This window comes from Pristiophorus japonicus, chromosome 6 (assembly GCF_044704955.1).
Source record: "Pristiophorus japonicus isolate sPriJap1 chromosome 6, sPriJap1.hap1, whole genome shotgun sequence".
NCBI lineage: Eukaryota > Metazoa > Chordata > Chondrichthyes > Pristiophoridae > Pristiophorus > Pristiophorus japonicus.
Genome location: NC_091982.1, coordinates 83,485,467 through 83,504,202, shown reverse-complemented (window position 1 = coordinate 83,504,202; position 18,736 = coordinate 83,485,467). Strand labels below are relative to the sequence as shown.

The 18,736-nt window shown below is 41.4% G+C and overlaps 1 protein-coding gene across 4 annotated transcripts in view; it reads right to left on the bottom strand.

Moving 5' to 3' along the window:
- Nucleotides 1–7,122: 7,122 nt before the first annotated feature.
- The window catches only part of znf711 (zinc finger protein 711), a 78,366-nt gene continuing 66,752 nt past the window's right edge, over nucleotides 7,123–18,736 (bottom strand). For 3 of the 4 annotated variants that reach the window (XM_070883032.1, XM_070883030.1, XM_070883033.1), the window contains 3 exons: nucleotides 16,128–16,265; nucleotides 11,645–11,788; nucleotides 7,123–9,574 (listed from right to left, as the gene is read on the bottom strand). In XM_070883032.1, the coding sequence (XP_070739133.1) occupies nucleotides 8,397–9,574; nucleotides 11,645–11,788; nucleotides 16,128–16,265 (1,460 nt within the window). In that variant the 3' untranslated portion in view covers nucleotides 7,123–8,396. The remainder of the gene's footprint in view (nucleotides 9,575–11,644; nucleotides 11,789–16,127; nucleotides 16,266–18,736) is intronic. The other variant, XM_070883034.1, reaches the window with a different exon arrangement.

Genomic DNA, 18,736 nt, shown 5'->3' with positions numbered 1-18,736 from the left:
GACTCCGGTACTACACTCACGGAGGCACCCGTGTCAATTTCCATTGGTATCTTGAATCCCACAACATCAATGTGGATTTCGATGCTTTCTGAATCACTGTCCGTTAACCTCATGCGCCTGATGACGTGCAACTCGAACATCTCCTCGTCCTGTTGTTGTTCTTCCATGTTATGAAGTTTCTTTGGATTTCTACTCATAGCTTTGAACGCTGGACTCATAGCTTTAAAAGCTGGTTTACCCTTCAGTCGGCATGCCTTCGCAAGATGCCCAGTCTTTCTGCAGAAGAAAACTCTGCCTTCAGACAACTTTGGAGAACTTTGAGCAATGTGTTTCCCAGGCACCTATAGCACGACTTCGACGCCCTGGTAGAATTTCTAGTTTCTGAGACTTTCTGCCATGGCCGTCTTTTACTTTGAACCTGCAGGTGATTTACCTTGGTTGACTGACGACTGTAATCATTATTTAATTCTCGGGAATATTGTTCAGCCATACTCATCGACCTCGTTGTCTGACAAGCAATCTCAAAAGTTAAGTCATCTGTCGTCAATAACTTCCTTCTGATCGCATCATTTTTCACCCCACAAACAAAACGATCCCGTAATGCTCGGTTTTGAAAGTTTCCAAAATTACAGTGCATTGATAGCTTTTTTTAATGCTATGATGTAATCAGTGATACTTTCATCCGTCTTTTGATTCCGAATCCCAAAACGATAGCTTTCAGCAATTTCTAATGGTTTGGGGTTACAGTGCTGCTCTAGCTTCGTTAAAATCTCTTTATGCGTTGTGTCCTTTGGCTCGTCAGGCACAAGCAGATTTACAAGGCTTTCGTATAATGCCGGACCTGCCACTGATAAGAAAATCGCTTTCTTACATTCCAACACAGCCCGGTTCTGGACTGCATTGTCTGGAACTTCGATTATGTTATTTGCAGTGAAATACATTTCTAGCCGATCCACATACGCTTTAAAACGTTCCCGGTCGTGTTTATATTCACCCAAATATCCGATCACATCTGCCATTTTTAATCTCTAGCTGTTCACACCGTGTGCTGTTTTTTTTACCTTGGATTTTGTAGCTTTCTTTTTCCCCCAAAGACAGAAACTTCCAAAGTCTTCTGTCGGCTGGCTGAATCCTTCACCAACAAAATTTAAGCTTTAAACATCCGAAGAATCTCCCATCTCGCTGCCAAATATGATATCTTCATAGAGTACTGCACACACAGCTTCCTAACATGCAGGCTGCTCTCTCGGAACTCTCCGGAAAGCCTGTTCTGTTTAATGATTAACTATACAGTTGCAGTACACAATATGTCCACATCCACAGTGTGGAGCTACAAGCATTACAAGCTTACAGACATTACAGTGATATATATATATATGGCCATTTCACCTAGTATGAGGTTTTCCTGCACAAGGCTAGCCTTGCTGCACATGTTCTCACACAGGATGTAGTTGAGTTTCATATTCACACTGCTGACGATTATCTGTTGCCAAGCTAAACAGAGGCTTCAGAGTGCAGATGAGAGTTCCACCCAGGGTACATATATAGAGAAGAGAACACCTGCACCACTGGAGGAAGAAAATAAATCAGAAAGGAATTAGGAAGTAGGCTTGTCCATTCAACTATCAATGTCCAAGATGAAAAAAAAGTGACAAGCACAATCAGGAGAGCAAGGCCTTATTTGTTGGGGGCTCCAACATTAGATTTTCATGATAGGGAACTTTGTAAGAAAAAGGAATTAATTGCTACCATGCTATGTTTTCCAGCGCTAGGATAGATGACTTGGATGATAGGGTCCAGGACCGCTAAAGAGGTACTCATGGGAACTATTGTAGCTGTTCATGTAGGGAGAAATATCTTATTTAGGAGAAATGACCATTAAGGAGCCACCGTCAGGAATCATGAAGCACAAGAATTGAAAGATGGTCCAGACTTATGGACTTCAACTTGTGGTGATAGTACTGGGCATGGAAGAAGGGGCTGCAGTACATTAACATCCAGAGCCAATTTGTAGGATGACCAGGGCTAATCAACAAAGATGAAGGTAACCAAAAGGTAGGCATCAAACTATTTACTGCCAACATGGAGGAAGCATCTAGTTTCTTTAAACTAAAAATCAGAGGGAAAAAGACATACATCCTGTAGAAGCTCAACCAGAGTGTCAATGTAAACATTGGGAATTTTAACTCACCTCTGCAGTTGGACCCACTAAGAATGGATGTTAGCCGGAGACAAAATTGCTTCAAATTATCTGGAGAGTTTGGGGCCGAATTGCCCTTTTCTATAAGAAAGCGGCGGCCACAGGACAGTGCAGACTGGGTGCCGAGTCTCTGCGGAGGAGCCGCCATTTTAGAAATTGCCCTGCCTCAGTTTTGGAGTGTAGGGGACCGCTCCACCCGTTTTCCCGGCACAGCATGCACGCGCCGACCCCTTACCGATCGGCGGTGACCCCTTCCCGAAATTGTCCTATGGGAAAGTGCCCTTTTGAAAATTGCCCCACGGGAGTGGCGCTGCCACTGGTCGGTGCCCTCAACATTTTGCTGTCGGTACTCTTTCTGTGGCTTGGCGGCATAGCTGCCCTTAAAGGGGCGATGGCGCTGCTGGCGACTCCATTTTTTTTTGTCGGCCGACTGCTAGGTCGGGCTGACAATTATACCCACGAGTTCGGCCGGACCACCAACAGGCAGCCTGGCACCCCCTTTTGGTTGCAAGGCTGCTGGTCCGGCCGAAACCCTCCCTGATGGCCCAGTGTTTGCCACTAAAGTGGTTGCAGTGTTCGCAGCAGCCCTTCCCTTTAACTGAAGGGGAGGGATGTTATGACACGCTAGCGTGATGACGTCATCAGCACGGCGCTGATGCCTTGCTGTGGTGGCCACTCTAACCTGCCTCCACTTCCGCTCTGCTAGTGACCACTACTCTGACTAACCTCCACTTCTGCTCTGATGATGAGGCCACTTCCGCCCCACTCCAAAAAAAACGACGAAGTGCCGAATTTCTCCGGATTGTCCGCCCGATGCATTGCGGGGGACGGAACGCTTCAAGAACGGTAGGTGCGACTCGTTTCGGGCGTTGGGATTTTTCGGCCCCTTTATATTCAATGCACCTACACAAATGCTAAAAGCATTAGCAAGAATTTGACAGAACTGCAGCTATAGACTGCTACTGGAAACCCGTAACTGATGAGCCTCACAGAAATAGGGCTGGGACTTCAGAATGGGCCTGAATATAGCATGCATGGGTATGCATTGTTTAAGAAAGATAGATTTAGTAGAAGGGGAAGAAGAGTGGCCACGTTCATTAAGAAAGGAATAAATGGGGGAGTTGGGGGCAGGGGTGGGGTGGGATGGAGAAACACTCTGGCTCCAAATGGAATTTAGCAGAAATACCAATAATGGCACAAAAGATTCTTTAATGGACTTTAACTTGTGGTTATAGTTGAAGCCTTAAAGGAAGCAGCATAGAATGAGAGAAAGCCACAATGGCTACATGGGAAATTAATTCAGCAACTGGCAATCAAGGACAGGTATTTCAGGAGTTATTAACAGGGTAATAGTTCTTCAGATAAAGAAAAGTACAACAAAATTAAGTGTTAACTAGAAAAAATATTAGAAGGGCTAAAATGAATCTAGAAAAGAGGACAACATTTTCTCATGTTAGGACTCAAAAGATCAGTTAGGGAACAAAGAAGACCATTGCAGGATAACTTGGGAACAGTTATAAATGATAAATACAGGGCTGAAGAGTTGAAATTATTGAGAAAGTTTGTATCTGCCCCTTGCTTGGTAGATAGTACCAAAATCCAGAAAGGTTGTTTTCAGATTACAAAAGGAAAGGTAGCAGCTAAATTAAAATGGATCAAATGATTAAAACGCAGCAAAGCCTGCCTTAATTTATCCAGGGGTGCTGAACGAAATGGTGAAAGTCTGACTCACTAAGATCTGGGGTAGTGCCAGATTAAAATCAAATCTGGGGAACTACAGACCAGCAAGTCTAACGTCTATTGTGGGAAAAATATGGGAAAGTATCATAAGGGATACTATAAATAAACATGTAGACCTTACAGGAGTTGTAAGGGATATCAAATGCAACTTAAAAAAAACAGAGGACATATTTGACAAATCCGATCCAGCTTTTTCAAGAAGTGGCTACACTAGTGAATCAAGTACATCTGGTAGACTTTGTCTATTTGGATTTTTAAAAGTCTTTCGATTAAGGTGCTACATAGGGGAAATTACATTTCATGCTGTGGGGTTGAAACGGGAAGATGGTAAACAAATTGGCTAAGGGACCATAAACAAAGGATGGTTTTGAATTAGGTAGCTTCCCAGTGGAATTAGTCACGAGTAGGTGACCCAGGTTTCAATGTAAGGTCCCCTTCTGTTCAGAGTATTTATTTGTGATCAGGAGGACATCGACAGCACAGTGATTACATTTGCTGATGACACCAAATTGTGTACCACTCAGAAGCTTAGAAGAGGGTAATAGATTGCATGCAGATGAATTTTGTTAGATTGGGAAAAAAGGTCCAAGATTAGCAAATTATCTTCAATACAGACAAGCTACACTTTTAGGTGCATTTAATAAGGGCATGAAATATAATATGTATATAAGTTATATTGAGAAAGACTTGGGAGTATTCGCTCAACACTCTCTCAAAAGTTTCAAAGCAGCATCAGTAAACTGTGTCCATAAACAATAATGTCTTAAACAATAATGGGTTTATGGGCTACATTGCCTAGACCATACATTACAAAACTAGGACCCAATAATAGGGTTATATAATGCTTTAGTAGGACCTTATTTAGAGTAATCTGTCCCATTTTAGTCTCCTTGCCTCAGGAAGGATTATGTTAATCTGAAGGCAGCAAGAAGGGCAATAATAATGATTTCTGGCCTGAAAAAATTGACCTATAGACTTGACACCTTGAGTTTGTACTTGAGATGAAGATTTAAGAAATAATCAAATCCAGGTATCTAGATTATTAAAGGCAAGAACACCACAATAGTAGTGTGTTTGTGGTGATGGAGACGGGGGGAGATTGGACATGTGAAAGCTTTACTGTCTGATATGGTGATTGACCTGTAGAACAGGATTCCAGAGGAGGCAGTGAAAGCTGATACTTTACAGTCCTTCAAAAAATAGTAGACAGCCTTCTAGAAAAGGTGATCACAGCATGAGGAAATTATTCTGGATAATAATTAATGGATTTATGACACCCCTCCCCGCCCCCCGGGGATTGCTTAATCATGAAGGGTGAGAGAGTAAATTTTGACAAAGGACTCCTGAATTGACAATTTTTTTGTCTCTTCCAAGTGATGGAGAGATTTGGTACATGGGGATGTAACTAGCCAAGGATGGAGGCGAACATAAACAAACATTTGTTTAAAAATCTATCAATTTTATCTATGTTTGAACAAGTATTCCAAAATCGTTACATGACTTACTTCATAGGAATTTAAATTGAATTAATTTTTCTGATTACCACAAGCTAAAGAACTGTTCACTTTATAGGAGTAAAGTAGTAAGAATCAGATATTTACCAGGAATTAAAAATGGACTTGACTTCATCTTCATCATCATGGAGGCTTCTTCAGCTTATTGGGTTAGTCCAGACTGATGTCCTCTCTTTGATTATCATAAATCCTGCTGTATAATCTGTGAACATAAGGTTCATAGAAACATAGAAAATAGATGGAGTAGGCCATTCGGCCCTTCGAGTCTGCACCACCATTCAATATGATCATGGCTGATCATGCAACTTCAGTACCCCATTCCTGCTTTCTCTCCATACCCCTTGATCTCTTTAGCCGTAAGGGCCACATCTAACTCCCTTTTGAATATATCTAACGAACTGGCCTCAACAACTTTCTGTGGTAGAGAATTCCACAGGTTCACAACTCTCTGCGTGAAAAAGTTTCTCCTCATCTCGGTCCTAAGTGGCTTACCCCTTATCCTTAGACTGTGACCCTTGGTTCTGCACTTCCCCAACATCGGAAACATTCTTCCTGGATCGAACCTGTCCAATCCCGCCAGAATTTTATGTTTCTATGAGATCCCCTCTTATTCTTCTAAATTCCAGTGAATATAAGCCTAGTCGATCCAGTCTTTCTTCATATGTCAGTCCTGCCATCCTGGGACTCAGTCTGGTGAACTTTGCTGCACTCCCTCAATAGCAAGAATGTCCTTCCTCAGATTAGGAGACCAAAACTGTACACAATATTCAAGGTGTGGCCTCACCAAGGCCCTGCACAACTGCAGTAAGACCTCCCTGCTCCTATACTCAAATCCTCTCACTATGAAGGCCAACATGCCATTTGCCTTCTTCACTGCCTGTTGTACCTGCATGCCAACTTTCAATGACTGATGTACCATGGCACCCAGGACTCGTTGCACCTCCCCTTTTCCTAATCTGTCACCATTCAGATAATATTCTGCCTTCCTGTTTTTGCCACCAAAGTGGATAACCTCACATTTATGTACATTATACTGCATCTGCTATGCATTTGCCCACTCACCTAACCTGTCCAAGTCACCCTGCAGCCTCTTAGCATCCTCCTCACAGCTCACACTGCCACCCAGCTTAGTGTCATCTGCAAACTTGGAGATATTACATTCAATTCCTTTGTCTAAATCATGAATGTATATTGTAAATAGCTGGGGTCCCAGCACTGAATCTTGCGGTACCCCACTAGTCACTGCCTGCCATTCTGAAAAGGACCCATTTATTCCTACACTCTTTGCTTCCTGTCTGCCAGTCAGTTCTCTATCCACGTCAATACATTACCCCCAATACCATGTGCTTTAATTTTGCATACTAATCTCTTGTGTGGGACCTTGTCAAAAGCCTTTTGAAAGTCCACTGGTTCTCCCTGTCCACTCTACTAGTTACATCCTCAAACAATTCTATAGCAGCAGTGCAGCCAACAGACTAACCAAAGATCACAACAAAATATATTTGTTTTCTCAGGTCAAACTCTCTTGTCCTTCACCTTCAATTATTATGTTACTAGCCATTAATCTTTCCAAGTCCTTGGTAAAAGGTTGACCACCTTACCTGGCCCCATATACATAAAAGTAGATGATGTGAAAGGTCAGGAAAATTAACAGCAAGACAATGCAACTGTTTGGAAAGCATCTGCCAAAACCGCAAGGTGATTGGGCTGCCTGGGCAAGTGGATTGACCATGAAGTAACTTTCAGTGCAACAGATGCAGTTTTATTGATATACTCATCACATTAAGAACATTTAGAAATAGTAATCCCACAGAACAGTGACAAAAGATCTCTTATTTTACAGAGTGTACAACCTTTACAGCCACATGAAACACAAGTGTTTTTTAATCTAAGAGGCATTGCTAAATTAACATTTTGAATTTTGGAAATAGAACATTTTGAATTCTCGAGCAACTGATTCTCATCTGGTGCAAAACAAAAATTGACAACATTTGAAAAAACACAAAAACTACCACAACACAATGAATAAAGTTAAAAATTCACAAAGTGAACAACCATTTAATGTGTGAGCAGTAACCAGCTAAAAAACTATATCCATCATACCACTTCCTATACATTATATGCATAACAATGTCAAAACAAGATCTGTATCGATTAAATAGCCCTGAACCAACTTGTTTGATTCATGAAGTACTCCTGTGTTATATAACTTACAGATCAAAAGTATTTGCAAAGGGATGCATAGAATCACCACACATGCCCTATAATAAAAAGCAGTCCAACTCTCAGCAGTATGGCACTAATCCACACTGGCTGCACAGAGCTACACTTGCTTTGGTATTAAAATGCAAGTCTGTAACAAGCTGCAGCAACCGTAAGGAGTGAACCAAAAGAAATTTCATCGCATCCATTGAACCAGTCTTTTCATGAAGCTTTTTGGAAAGCTGTGTGTACCTGCTAGGCTATTTGTCACAAATCACTATTTATTGGGGTTTATATTTGATTAAAAAAAGTTAAAAATAGATGTTAACATCTGTTCCGTGAATCAGATATTTACCAGGATTAATAAAATGGAAACAATTTTAACGGGTCTAATTGCGAGTTTTATAGCGTAGCTGTAGAATACAATATTTTGCAACTGCATGTGAATTAAACTCGAGTCACCTGAAATTGTTAAAAAGAACAGAGAACTCGCTGAATGGCTTCACAATTATGGCAACCCCAGAACACTACTAGTCAGATTGTGTAAAGAAACCAAAACATTTGTACAATTGACTCCTCCTCCCAACTCTCATACCTTTTAAAAACTTATAATACAAAGAATGAAAGGTAGGTTGAGAAACAACACTCAAGTTGAGACCAGGAGAAACAGTTCACGAGTCGTGCCAATTAACTGACAGTTATTAAGTTTTTTTTGTGTAAAACATTTTCCCATCTGTACATCACATTATAGCCTCTTTATGATGCCGCATTATATGCTGGTTCTTTTCTGACGGCCTACGGAAGCCTTTCTTGCAAAAATCGCATCGGTGAGGGTAGTCCTTTGTGTGAATAGATATTACATGGCGCTTGAAGCCTGAAGCATCAGTAGTGCTATACTCGCAATATTCACACTGGTAAACTTTCTTTCCACTATGTGTCTTCATGTGCTTCTTAAGCTCACTTTGCTGTCGAAACTCTCTCTTGCACCTTTTGCATTTAAAAGGAAGGTCCTTGGTGTGGACTGAAAGAATATGGCGGCTAAGTATAAAAGGATCTGCAATTTTGAAATCACAGTGCCTGCACTGATGAAGCTTTTTACCCTTGTGAGTTGACATATGTTTCTTCAGCTCTGATGGACGATGAAATCCCTTATCACACACCTCACATTTGTGTGGGAATTCCTTGGTGTGCACAGATATTATATGACGTTTAAGGTCACTAGAGTTGGAGCTTCTGTGGTCACAATGTGGGCACTGATGGGTCCTATGTGCCTGAAATAAAGTGGCATGCTTTTGCAGATCTTTGTCATCCAAAAATGTTTGAGGGCAGTGGTCACATTTGTATGGCAGCTCATTGCTGTGCTTGGTTTTCACATGGGTCTTCAGGTTCGAAGCATCAGCAGACCTGTATTCACAGTACTGGCAGTGGTACGGTTTCTCCCCTGTGTGAGTTCGCATGTGTTTCTTGAGTTCTGATGGATGACGGAATCCCTTACCACACTCCACACAGATGTGCGGGAAGTTCTTGCTGTGCACTGCCAACAGATGCCGATTGAGAAGACCCTGTTCAGCTGTCTCATAATCACAAAATTTGCATTTATGCATTTTAGTTTCTTTTTCCCGATTGACCAGTTTGTGAGCGGCCAGTGCTCCTGCCTGAGTGAATCTTTTTCCATACTCGTTATACTCGTATGTTTTCTCTCCTTTATTGATGAGCTTATGACTCTCCAGATGATTATGAAAACTTGCTTTTTTATTTGTTGTATAGTCACAGTCTGTGCACTGATACTTCTTCTTAGCGCTCTGCTCAGGATGGTTCTTCATGTGCCTTTTCAAGAAACCCCTGGATTTAAACTTCTTCCCACAGATGTGACATGGGTAGACAGTTATGGGTTGTCCATCAGGACCGATGATGACAGCTTTAAAACAAGAAAAAAATAATCAGGTAAGCTTTCTTAATCTTTGTACGCTCTATAATATTTGCAACCTTTTTTGTTTTGTTGTTTGAAAAACAAAGAAATAGACTGAAATAATGGCTAGGGTTGGTAGCGTCTCTGAATTTGAAATAAACTGTTCTGAAAATGAAATCAACTTAAAATAGCCTGGCTGATGGTCTCCTTGACCCACACATCTTGCGATCGTCTCTCATTTTGCTGCATAAAGGAGGAAACACACCCCTCCCAACCAAACAAACTGAAAAGTGCCAAATGGAAATCAGAGGATTTCAGAGACAGGCTCAGTGCCTGCTGAGGCTGTAGCAGAAGGCCTTAGAACTGTGTTTGCTGGCACATAAGAAAATGCAAGGAATGTCAATGAGTATTTTTCCCAGCTCGAAAAGTCAAATTAACAGTCTACATGGAGGATATTGTATATTGCACAGGAATGGGGGAAGTGCCCACTGGATAATGCCAATAGTGTAATGCATTATGGATACCATAGTGCCTCTCAAATTTTCCTTGTGAAAAACATTTGTACCCCGTATAATTCCTGGGGTGTGTGCAGGATACTGGACACGAAGATGGGTGTAATTCCATCTTAGAGAGTAGATGCAACAAATATCCTTTTTTAAAATCAAACTTACAGATCAGTATTTTGCTCTGTATTTCTCCCTGTCCACAAACTACATTCCTCTTTAAGCTTTAGTACTTTACAGTTTGCTCAATTCCATTTCTTCCACTTCACATTCTTCTTCGTTTCTTGGGAGACCGAGGGAGGAATTATAACCTAGGTAGGTTAGGAGCGGATGGGTAGTGAAAATCGGAATCCCAGCCTGAACCCACCTCCAACCCATCCCCTTCCGGTTTCAATGGATGTGGGACTGGGTCGACAGCCAACCCGCTGCCAGGAGGCGAGATGTCAATTTAAGTATTACAATGAGGCTGGAAGCCTCTTCTTCAACCTCCATTGTCTGTTTAACTGTAGCTGGTCGTGTGTAAAACCCGACAGTTACAGCAAGGGACCCTGCCTAACCCACCCCCCCCATGATCGGAGACACCCCCAGGCCTCCGATCAATCCACGAGGCTACCCGCCGCCCCACATCTCCCGCTCCCTCCTCTGGCACCCAATCCTCCTCAGACCACCCTACCCCATCACCCCGATCCTCTGCTCGACCTCTTCTTCCTGGGTGCAGTCCCTGATCCTCTTCCCAGCCTGACCCCACCCACCCGATCCTCTTCCCGGCACGGCCCAACCCCCCCCCCGATCCTCTTTCCAGCCCGGCCCAAATCCCCCCGTTACTCTTCCCGGCCCAGCCCCTCATCCTCTTTTCGGCCCAGCCTGACCCCCCCTCCCTGTGCAGCCCAACCCCACCCCGATTCTCTTCCTGGCCTGTCCCCAACCCCCCATCTGATCCTCTTCCCGGCCCAACCCCACCATCCCCCTCCCTCGAACCTCTTCCCGGCCCGGCCCAACCCCCCCCCATTCCTTTTCCCGGCCCAATCCGAAACCCCGATCTTCTTCCCGGCCTGACCAGACCCACCACCCCCCCGATCCTCTTCACATCCCGGCCCCAACCCCCTGACCCTCTTCACAGCCCGGCACCCCCACACGAACCCTCTCTCCCGCCCTCCTCTGTGCAGCCTAGTGCTGTGCTGCAGGCTGACCAGCTCAGTCAGCCAGCCTCTCAATGTGGCTTCACATGCAAGTCAGCCCAACCGTTAAAGTTGGCAGGACCTGCGGGAAACCTGTTCCCGACCGCCTCTGACCTACCCCACCGCCTTCCCCATTAGCCCCCAGTCTCAGTTGCGTGCTGTAATTAACGGTCATTTTGCTCTGCACTACTAAATGCACATTAGCAATTCCCACATTCCTCTTTAATAAATATCGATGTTAAGACTATTGGGTAAATATTGCTTCTTCATATTGTACAGTGCACTTTGAAATATATTCATTCTTAGTGAAATGTGAACAAAAAAAATCCACTTTCTCACAAACACTTGTTTCTAATGCTACCAAATACCATTGGTTTCCACTGGCTAGCTACACTTACCTGTATGCCACTGTCTGCCTTCACCCCTCCTCTTCTTCCTGGCTTTTTGCTTTAGCGCTCTGGTAGTACTTGTGCTGTCACTTATTTGAAGGAACTGACTCGAAGTGCCATTCTTATTTTCTACCTTTGCCTCAAAATTGTTACCTTGAGCAAAACAATACAATTTTTAAAGAATGTAATTTAAATGACATATCAATTAAGGTGTCATAATTTTGTGGTGCCTTATATATGCAAATGTTTTGCAATGCAAAATATATTTGTGCCAAAGATTATTTTTCTTTCTGCAAATGCTGACATTTCCCTCCAAAAGGCAAGTTTAAGGCTCTTGTTTTGTGTACTTCCAGAAACTTTGTGAATTGAGCCAAGAAATGACTGGGAACATAGACAAAGATGAAGCTATCCAGATCCAAACAGTATTTCAGTCAAGAAAATCAATAGTCTGAGATCCGGAATCCTCGACTGAATCCGTGCCGGATTTTGAGCGGCGAGGTCCGAAATCCGGCAAAATTCGAAATCCGGCGCGGATTTAGTCAAGAATTCCAGATTTCAGACTTGATTTTCTTGTCTGAAATCCGGAATCTTTGACTGAATCCATGCTGGATTTTGGGTTTTGCCTCAAAATGTCCAGTTTTCGGACAATAATTCCGGATTCCTGTACAACTATAGTTAAAAATGTGACATTGTCAGGAGTAAAGTAGTAATTTATCAATTTTATTGCAAAACTTCTCAAATTCTACTTTGTCATGGATTTCAAAGCAAATCTTTGCATGAAATTTTCAGATTTATTTTCAGTGTAAATAAAAGAAAATGTTAATAAATGTGCAAAGTATAGAAGTCATTTCTTTAAAATCAACTTCTTATGCAACAAAATACTTGTTCTCCAATGTTCCATCATGTATGGGGAAAAAGATTCAAAAATTACTCATCGGGCTATTTATCCACTAATTTGCTTTTAAGTTTTCTAATGAACCACTATGATATTTCTAGTTTCCAGTGCTTTGGGCCTGCTTCTACAAGGAACTGAGATACGATTGCCCAAACTGATTTCAAATACTGTAGTACCCTTACATACAACAGACACAGGAAACTCTTATCCCATCAATCCAGGCCTTCCAAACATCATGATAGCATGTTAATCCACTATATTATCACGAACCACAATTTCTTTTTAGTGAAGTAGTTTTGAAATACGGATCTGGGATGCAAATTTACCGAAAGCAGTGGTCCTCTAGAAGCTCACAAACATGGCCATTCTTCGTCTGTGTGTGTGTGTGTGTGTGTACGCGCACGGTGGGTGGACGGGGCAGGAAGCAAAGAAACATTGGAGCCAACCTTGAACCCATTTGCTAAAGTATGATCTACACTACACCTAAAGCTCAGATTTCTGATGGTTCTGGTCTGTATGGTTCAATGTCACAGAGTGCACTGAATCATGGAGCTAGGGGGAGGGAATGGGAGAAAAGATTACATTTCTTAATGTAATTAAAGAGATTAAAAGTGATCATAAATCAAATAATTATTTACATTAAAAGATCTTAAACCAATGAATTAAATGATTTTTACTACCTCAATTTTCTGAGGATATATTCCTGCACTGAGGTATGGTTGCAGTCACTGGACAACCTCCAGTATCTTACTGAAATGGCCATTATTCAAGCAAAAGCCAGAACAACGAGCGCCAGTAGGCCGTACGACAGTGGAGGATATCATAGCCAAACATAATCCTGTCCTCACCAAGCATCTACAATTATGTACTCAGTAGAGATCACTCCACTATACAACAAACAGAAGCAGGAACCTTACATAACCTAGTAGAGCCGAGAACAACATGCATTAAAACAGTACCTTTAATGGAAAAACTTGCTACGATGCTTCACAAATGGAAAGAGACAGGAAAACGGATGCTGAGTGATAAAGGGAGAAATTAGGAGTGATCAAAAGTCTGGCTAAATAAAATCGGTTTCCGATGGCTCTGAAAAGAGGAAAAAGTGGAGAGGTGCAGGGGATTAGCTGGAGAGATCGAGAGAGTGGGACTAAGGACACTGATGGTTCTGCTCTCAATGGTGGTGCGAAGGGAGGAGGAACATTTCCAAGGCCAGTTGGAGGGGGTGAAGGAACACAAGGCTGGAGGAAGTTACAATAATAGGGTGGAGCAAAATTGTGCATAAGACGAGCACGAGGTATAAATTTAATACTTTGGTTAACAGGGATCCAGTATAGGTCCACAAGGCTGGTGGAGAAAAATTAGTGGGAGTTTAGTTCAGAACAGTATATAGGTGGCTGTTTTTGTGACTAATTGGATTTTGTGGTGAATATCAGAGAAGATAGGAAAATATTGGAATAATTGAGCTTAGAAGTGACAAAAGCACAGATAAGGGTTTGAGCAGTGGCGAGACTGAGGTATTGTGGAGGTGGGTGGAAATAGGCAATTATAGTGATGGAGAGTGTCATGTATTCAACTATCATTGTAACCCATGTTTAAGCTGACCTAAGTTATACACCTTGAGAACATTGACCACAAGGGGCGAACTTGTGGGAGACACTCCTAACCTGGATTTTCAAGTATAAAAGGGGAAGCTCCACCCACCTTCATCACTTGAGGTCTTGATAATAAAGGTAACTGGTCACAGAGAGACCTTCTCTCAAGTATGGGCCTCGTGTGTATTTATACTTTATAGTAAGGACATATCAGAGAGGAAGTGGGATTTAAAATTCAGTTTGGGGTTGATCAAGACATTAAATGTCTGGTTTAGTCAGCCAATTAACTGACTAACTCAGATATGCTATCAAACCTGGGGCCTTCTTGGACTACATAACTCAGACTTTTACCGGAATCATCAGGAGTGCTGTTAATAAATTCTAAAGCAGGATTACACAGAATATGCAACACAGAAATAGGTCATTTGGCCCAACCAGTCCGTGCTGGCATTTATGCTCCACTTAAGCCTCTGCTCATCCTTACTCATCTAACTGTAATAGCATAACCCTCTATTCCATTCTCCCTCATATGCTTATCTAGCCTTCCTTTGAATGCATCCATACAATTTGTCTCAATCCCTGTGGTAGCAAGTTCCACATTCTCACCGCTCTCTGGGTAAAGAGGTTTCTTCTGAATTCCCTATTTGATTTCTTGGTGACTACCTTATATTGATGGCCTCTAGTTTTACTCTTCCCCACAAGTGAAAACCCTCTCTCTGTATTCACGCTATCAAAACCCTGCATAATTTTAAAGACCTCTATTAGGTTACCCCTTTTCAAGAGAAAAGAGACACATCCTGTTCATCCTTTCCTAATAGGTATACCCTCACATTTCTGATGTCATCCATGTAAAAATGTTTTGCACCCTCTCCAGAGCCTCTATTTCCTTTTTATAATATGGTGACCAGAACCGTACGCAGTACTCCAAGTGTGGTCTAACCAAGGTTCGATACAGGTTTAGCATAACTTCTGGACTTTTCAATTCTCTCTCTCTCTCTCTCTCTCTCTCTCGAGAAATAAACTTGGTTTGCTTTTAAAAAAAAAATGGCCTTATTAATCTGTAATGCTACTTTTAGTTACTTGTGTATTTGTACTCCCCGATCCCTTTGCTCCTCTAACCCATATTTTCCAAGTAATGTGATCTCATTTCTCTTACAAAAATGTAATACCTGTATCTCACTCTTATCTCTATTGAAATTCATTTGCCAATTAGATGCTCATTCTGCAAGTTTATTAATATCAACTTGTAATTTGTTGCCGTCCTCCTCAGTATTGACTATACCCCCCACCAACCCCACCCCCAATTTGGTGTCATCCAAAAATTTAGACATTGCGTTTTTGATTCCAAAGTCTAAATCATTAATATAAATTGTGAACAATAAAGGTCCCAGCACTGATCCTTGTGCGACCCAACCCCACTTTCCACCTGCTGCCACTCTGGACAGCTACCCTTTACCCCTACTCTCTGCTTTCTGTCTTTCAGCCAGCCAGCAATCCATTCTGCTACTTTTCCACTGACTCTGCATGCTCTGACCTTATTCATTCTGCTCATTATGTGACACCTTATCAAAAGCCTTTTGGAATTCTAGATAAATTACATCAACAGCATTACCCTTGTCTACTCTCTGTGTTACCTCTTCAAAGCATGATGTTGGTCAAGCAAGACTTTCCCTTTTGAAATCCATGCTGACTATTCATTATTATATTTCTGGTTTTGAGATATTTTTCTATTTTCTCCTTTAGTATTATTTTTCCTACCACCAATGTTAAACTAACTGGTCTATAGTTCACTAGACATGTTCTATTTCTCTTCTTAAATATAGGTACAACGTTAGCTATCCACCAGTCCTCTGGCACAATATTTTCTAACGAATTATTAAATATGTGCAATAGTGCCTCTGCTATCTTATTCTTTTAAAATGTGCGGAAGCACATCAAGAAAAAAGTTTAGTCTTGATTTTGAAACCATGTTAAATGTAAATCACAAATCCTGCCAGTTTCTTACCATATGCAGCAGCCCATGCAACAGGCACAAAGGCTTTACTGATGCCAGAATCGTCAATCTGTGCCTCATGGACTGTTGTTGCCTCCTCATCTCCAACAATGACCTCCATGTAGACTTCATCAGCAATATCAGCACAGTCTGAATAAAGTATAAATATTGATTTAGTCAAAGTAATTCAAGATTTCTCACAGTTTTTAAAAGTTAATTGAAAAATCATCAAATCTACAGATTTGGATAAAAATATTATGTATCACTCCCTTAAAATCCAATACAATTAGCACAATTGTAAATTTAAAATAGTTAATTTGCTAATGGAAGGCATGTTGGTGCAGTAGAAGATATTCCTCTGGCAGTAGTTTTTGTAAATGCAGTCAGGTTATGTGGGAAGAGCTCCAAATGACATCCGAGTACTTGACACCATTGTAGGAGTTTAGGGTAACAGGCTAAAGTGTGTCGTTCACATCAATCTTCCAACCTTCATAGTTTACTATTGAAGAAATAAGTGTCACAAATGCCCTTCTTCTAAATGTAATGTAATTGGACATTTAAATCAATTAGGTTTAGTAATACTGCCAAAACTTTCCTCTGAAAAAATACAGCTGCAGAATCACTAATTATGATTGCCTTTATATATCATGCAACATGTCAAAACATTTCCTAGCATTTTTAAATCTGTTTCTAGGCCATTAAAAATAATTAACATATCTGTGCTGTCAAATCCTTTTTTGTTTCTGTCGACCCATTAAAGTTCCTTGCCCTATACCAGTTCTGATGAAGGGTGTCCACCTGGAATATCTTTACTTTCTGATGCTGACACACCTTCACTGAATTTCCAGCATTCACAATTTATTTTACCTCCACTAAACGTCTAGTCAGTGCCAAACTAACCAAACTACAACAATCCCACAGGAAAAATGGTCTAACAAGAGAAGTTACAGATAGTATTAGATCAAAGGAAGAGGCTTATAATGTTGCCAAAAACAGCAGTAAGCCTGAGGATTGGGAGGATTTTAGAATTCAGCAAAGGAGGACCAAGAAATTGATAAAGAAAAGGAAAATAGAATGAGAGTAAACTAGCGAGAGACATAAAATCAGACGGTAAAAGCTTCTATAGGTATGTAAAAAGGAAAAGATTAGTAAAAGTAAATGTGTATCCCTTACAGGCTGAGACAGGAGAAATTATAATGGGGAATAAGGAAATGGCAGAGAAATTAAACAAATATGTTGTGTCTATCTTCAAGAAGACACAATAAACCTCTTGGAAATAGTGGGGAACCGAGGGTCTAGTGAGAATGAGGAACTGAAAGAAATTAGTATTAGCAAAAAAATAGTACTGGAGAACTTAATGGGACTGAAAGCCAATAAATCCACTGGATCTGATGGTCTACATCCTAGGGTTTTGAAAGAAGTGGATGCATTGGTTGTCATCTTCCAAAAATCTATTAAGGACGTGGTAAACAGGGCATTTCGATAATAATAATATGAAGATTGGGCAGAGTCAACACAGATTTATGAAAGGAAAATCATGTTTGACAAATCTGTTATAAGTTTTTTGAGGTTGTAACTAGTAGAATAGATAAGGGGAACCAGTGGATGTGGTGTGTTTGGATTTTCAGAAGGCATTCGCTAAGATGCCACACAAGAGGTTATTAAACAAAATTAGGGCTTGTGGGATTGGGGGTAATATATTAGCATGGATTGAGGATTGGTTAACGGACAGAAAACAGAGTAGGAATAAACGGGTCATTTTCGGGTTGGCTGGCTGTAACTTGTGGGGTGCTGCAAGGATCAGTGCTTGGGCCTCAACTATTCACAATCTATACCAATGATTTGGATGAGGGGACCATTTCTAATACAGGGGTATATCCAAGTTTGCTGGTGATACAATGCTAGGTGAGAATGTAAGTTGTGAGGAGGATACAAAGAGACTTCAAGGGGATATAGACAGTCTAAGTGAGTGGGTAAGAACATGGCAAATTGAATATAATGAAGAAATGTGAAGTTATTCACTTTGGTAGAAAAAATAGAAAAGCAGAGTATTTTTTAAATGGTGAGAGATTGGGAAATGTTAGTGTTCAGAGGGACCTGGGTGTCCTTGTACACAAATCACTGAAAGTTAACCTGCAGGTACAGCAAGCAATTAAGAAAGCAAATGGTATTATAGCTTTTATGAGTGTACAATAGTAAAGACATCTTATTGCAATTAGATAGGGCCTTTATGAGACCGCACCTGGAGTATTGTGAACAGTTTTGGTCTCCTTACCGAAGGAAGGATTATATTTGCCAGAGGGAGTGCAACAAAGGTTCACCAGACTGATTCCTGGGATGGGGGGATTGTCCTATGAGGAAAGATTGAGTAGACTAGGCCTATATTCTCTAGAGTTTAGAAGAACGAAATAGAAGAATGAGAGGTGATCTCATTGAAACATACAACATTCTTACAGGGCTAGACAGGGTAGAAGCAGGGAGGATGTTTCCTTTGGCTGGGGAGTCTAGAACAGGGGCCTCAGTTTCAAAATAAGGGGTCGGCCATTTGGGACTGAGATGAGGAGAAACTTCTTCATTCAGAGGGTGGTGAATCTTTGGAATTCTCTACCCCAGAGGGCTGC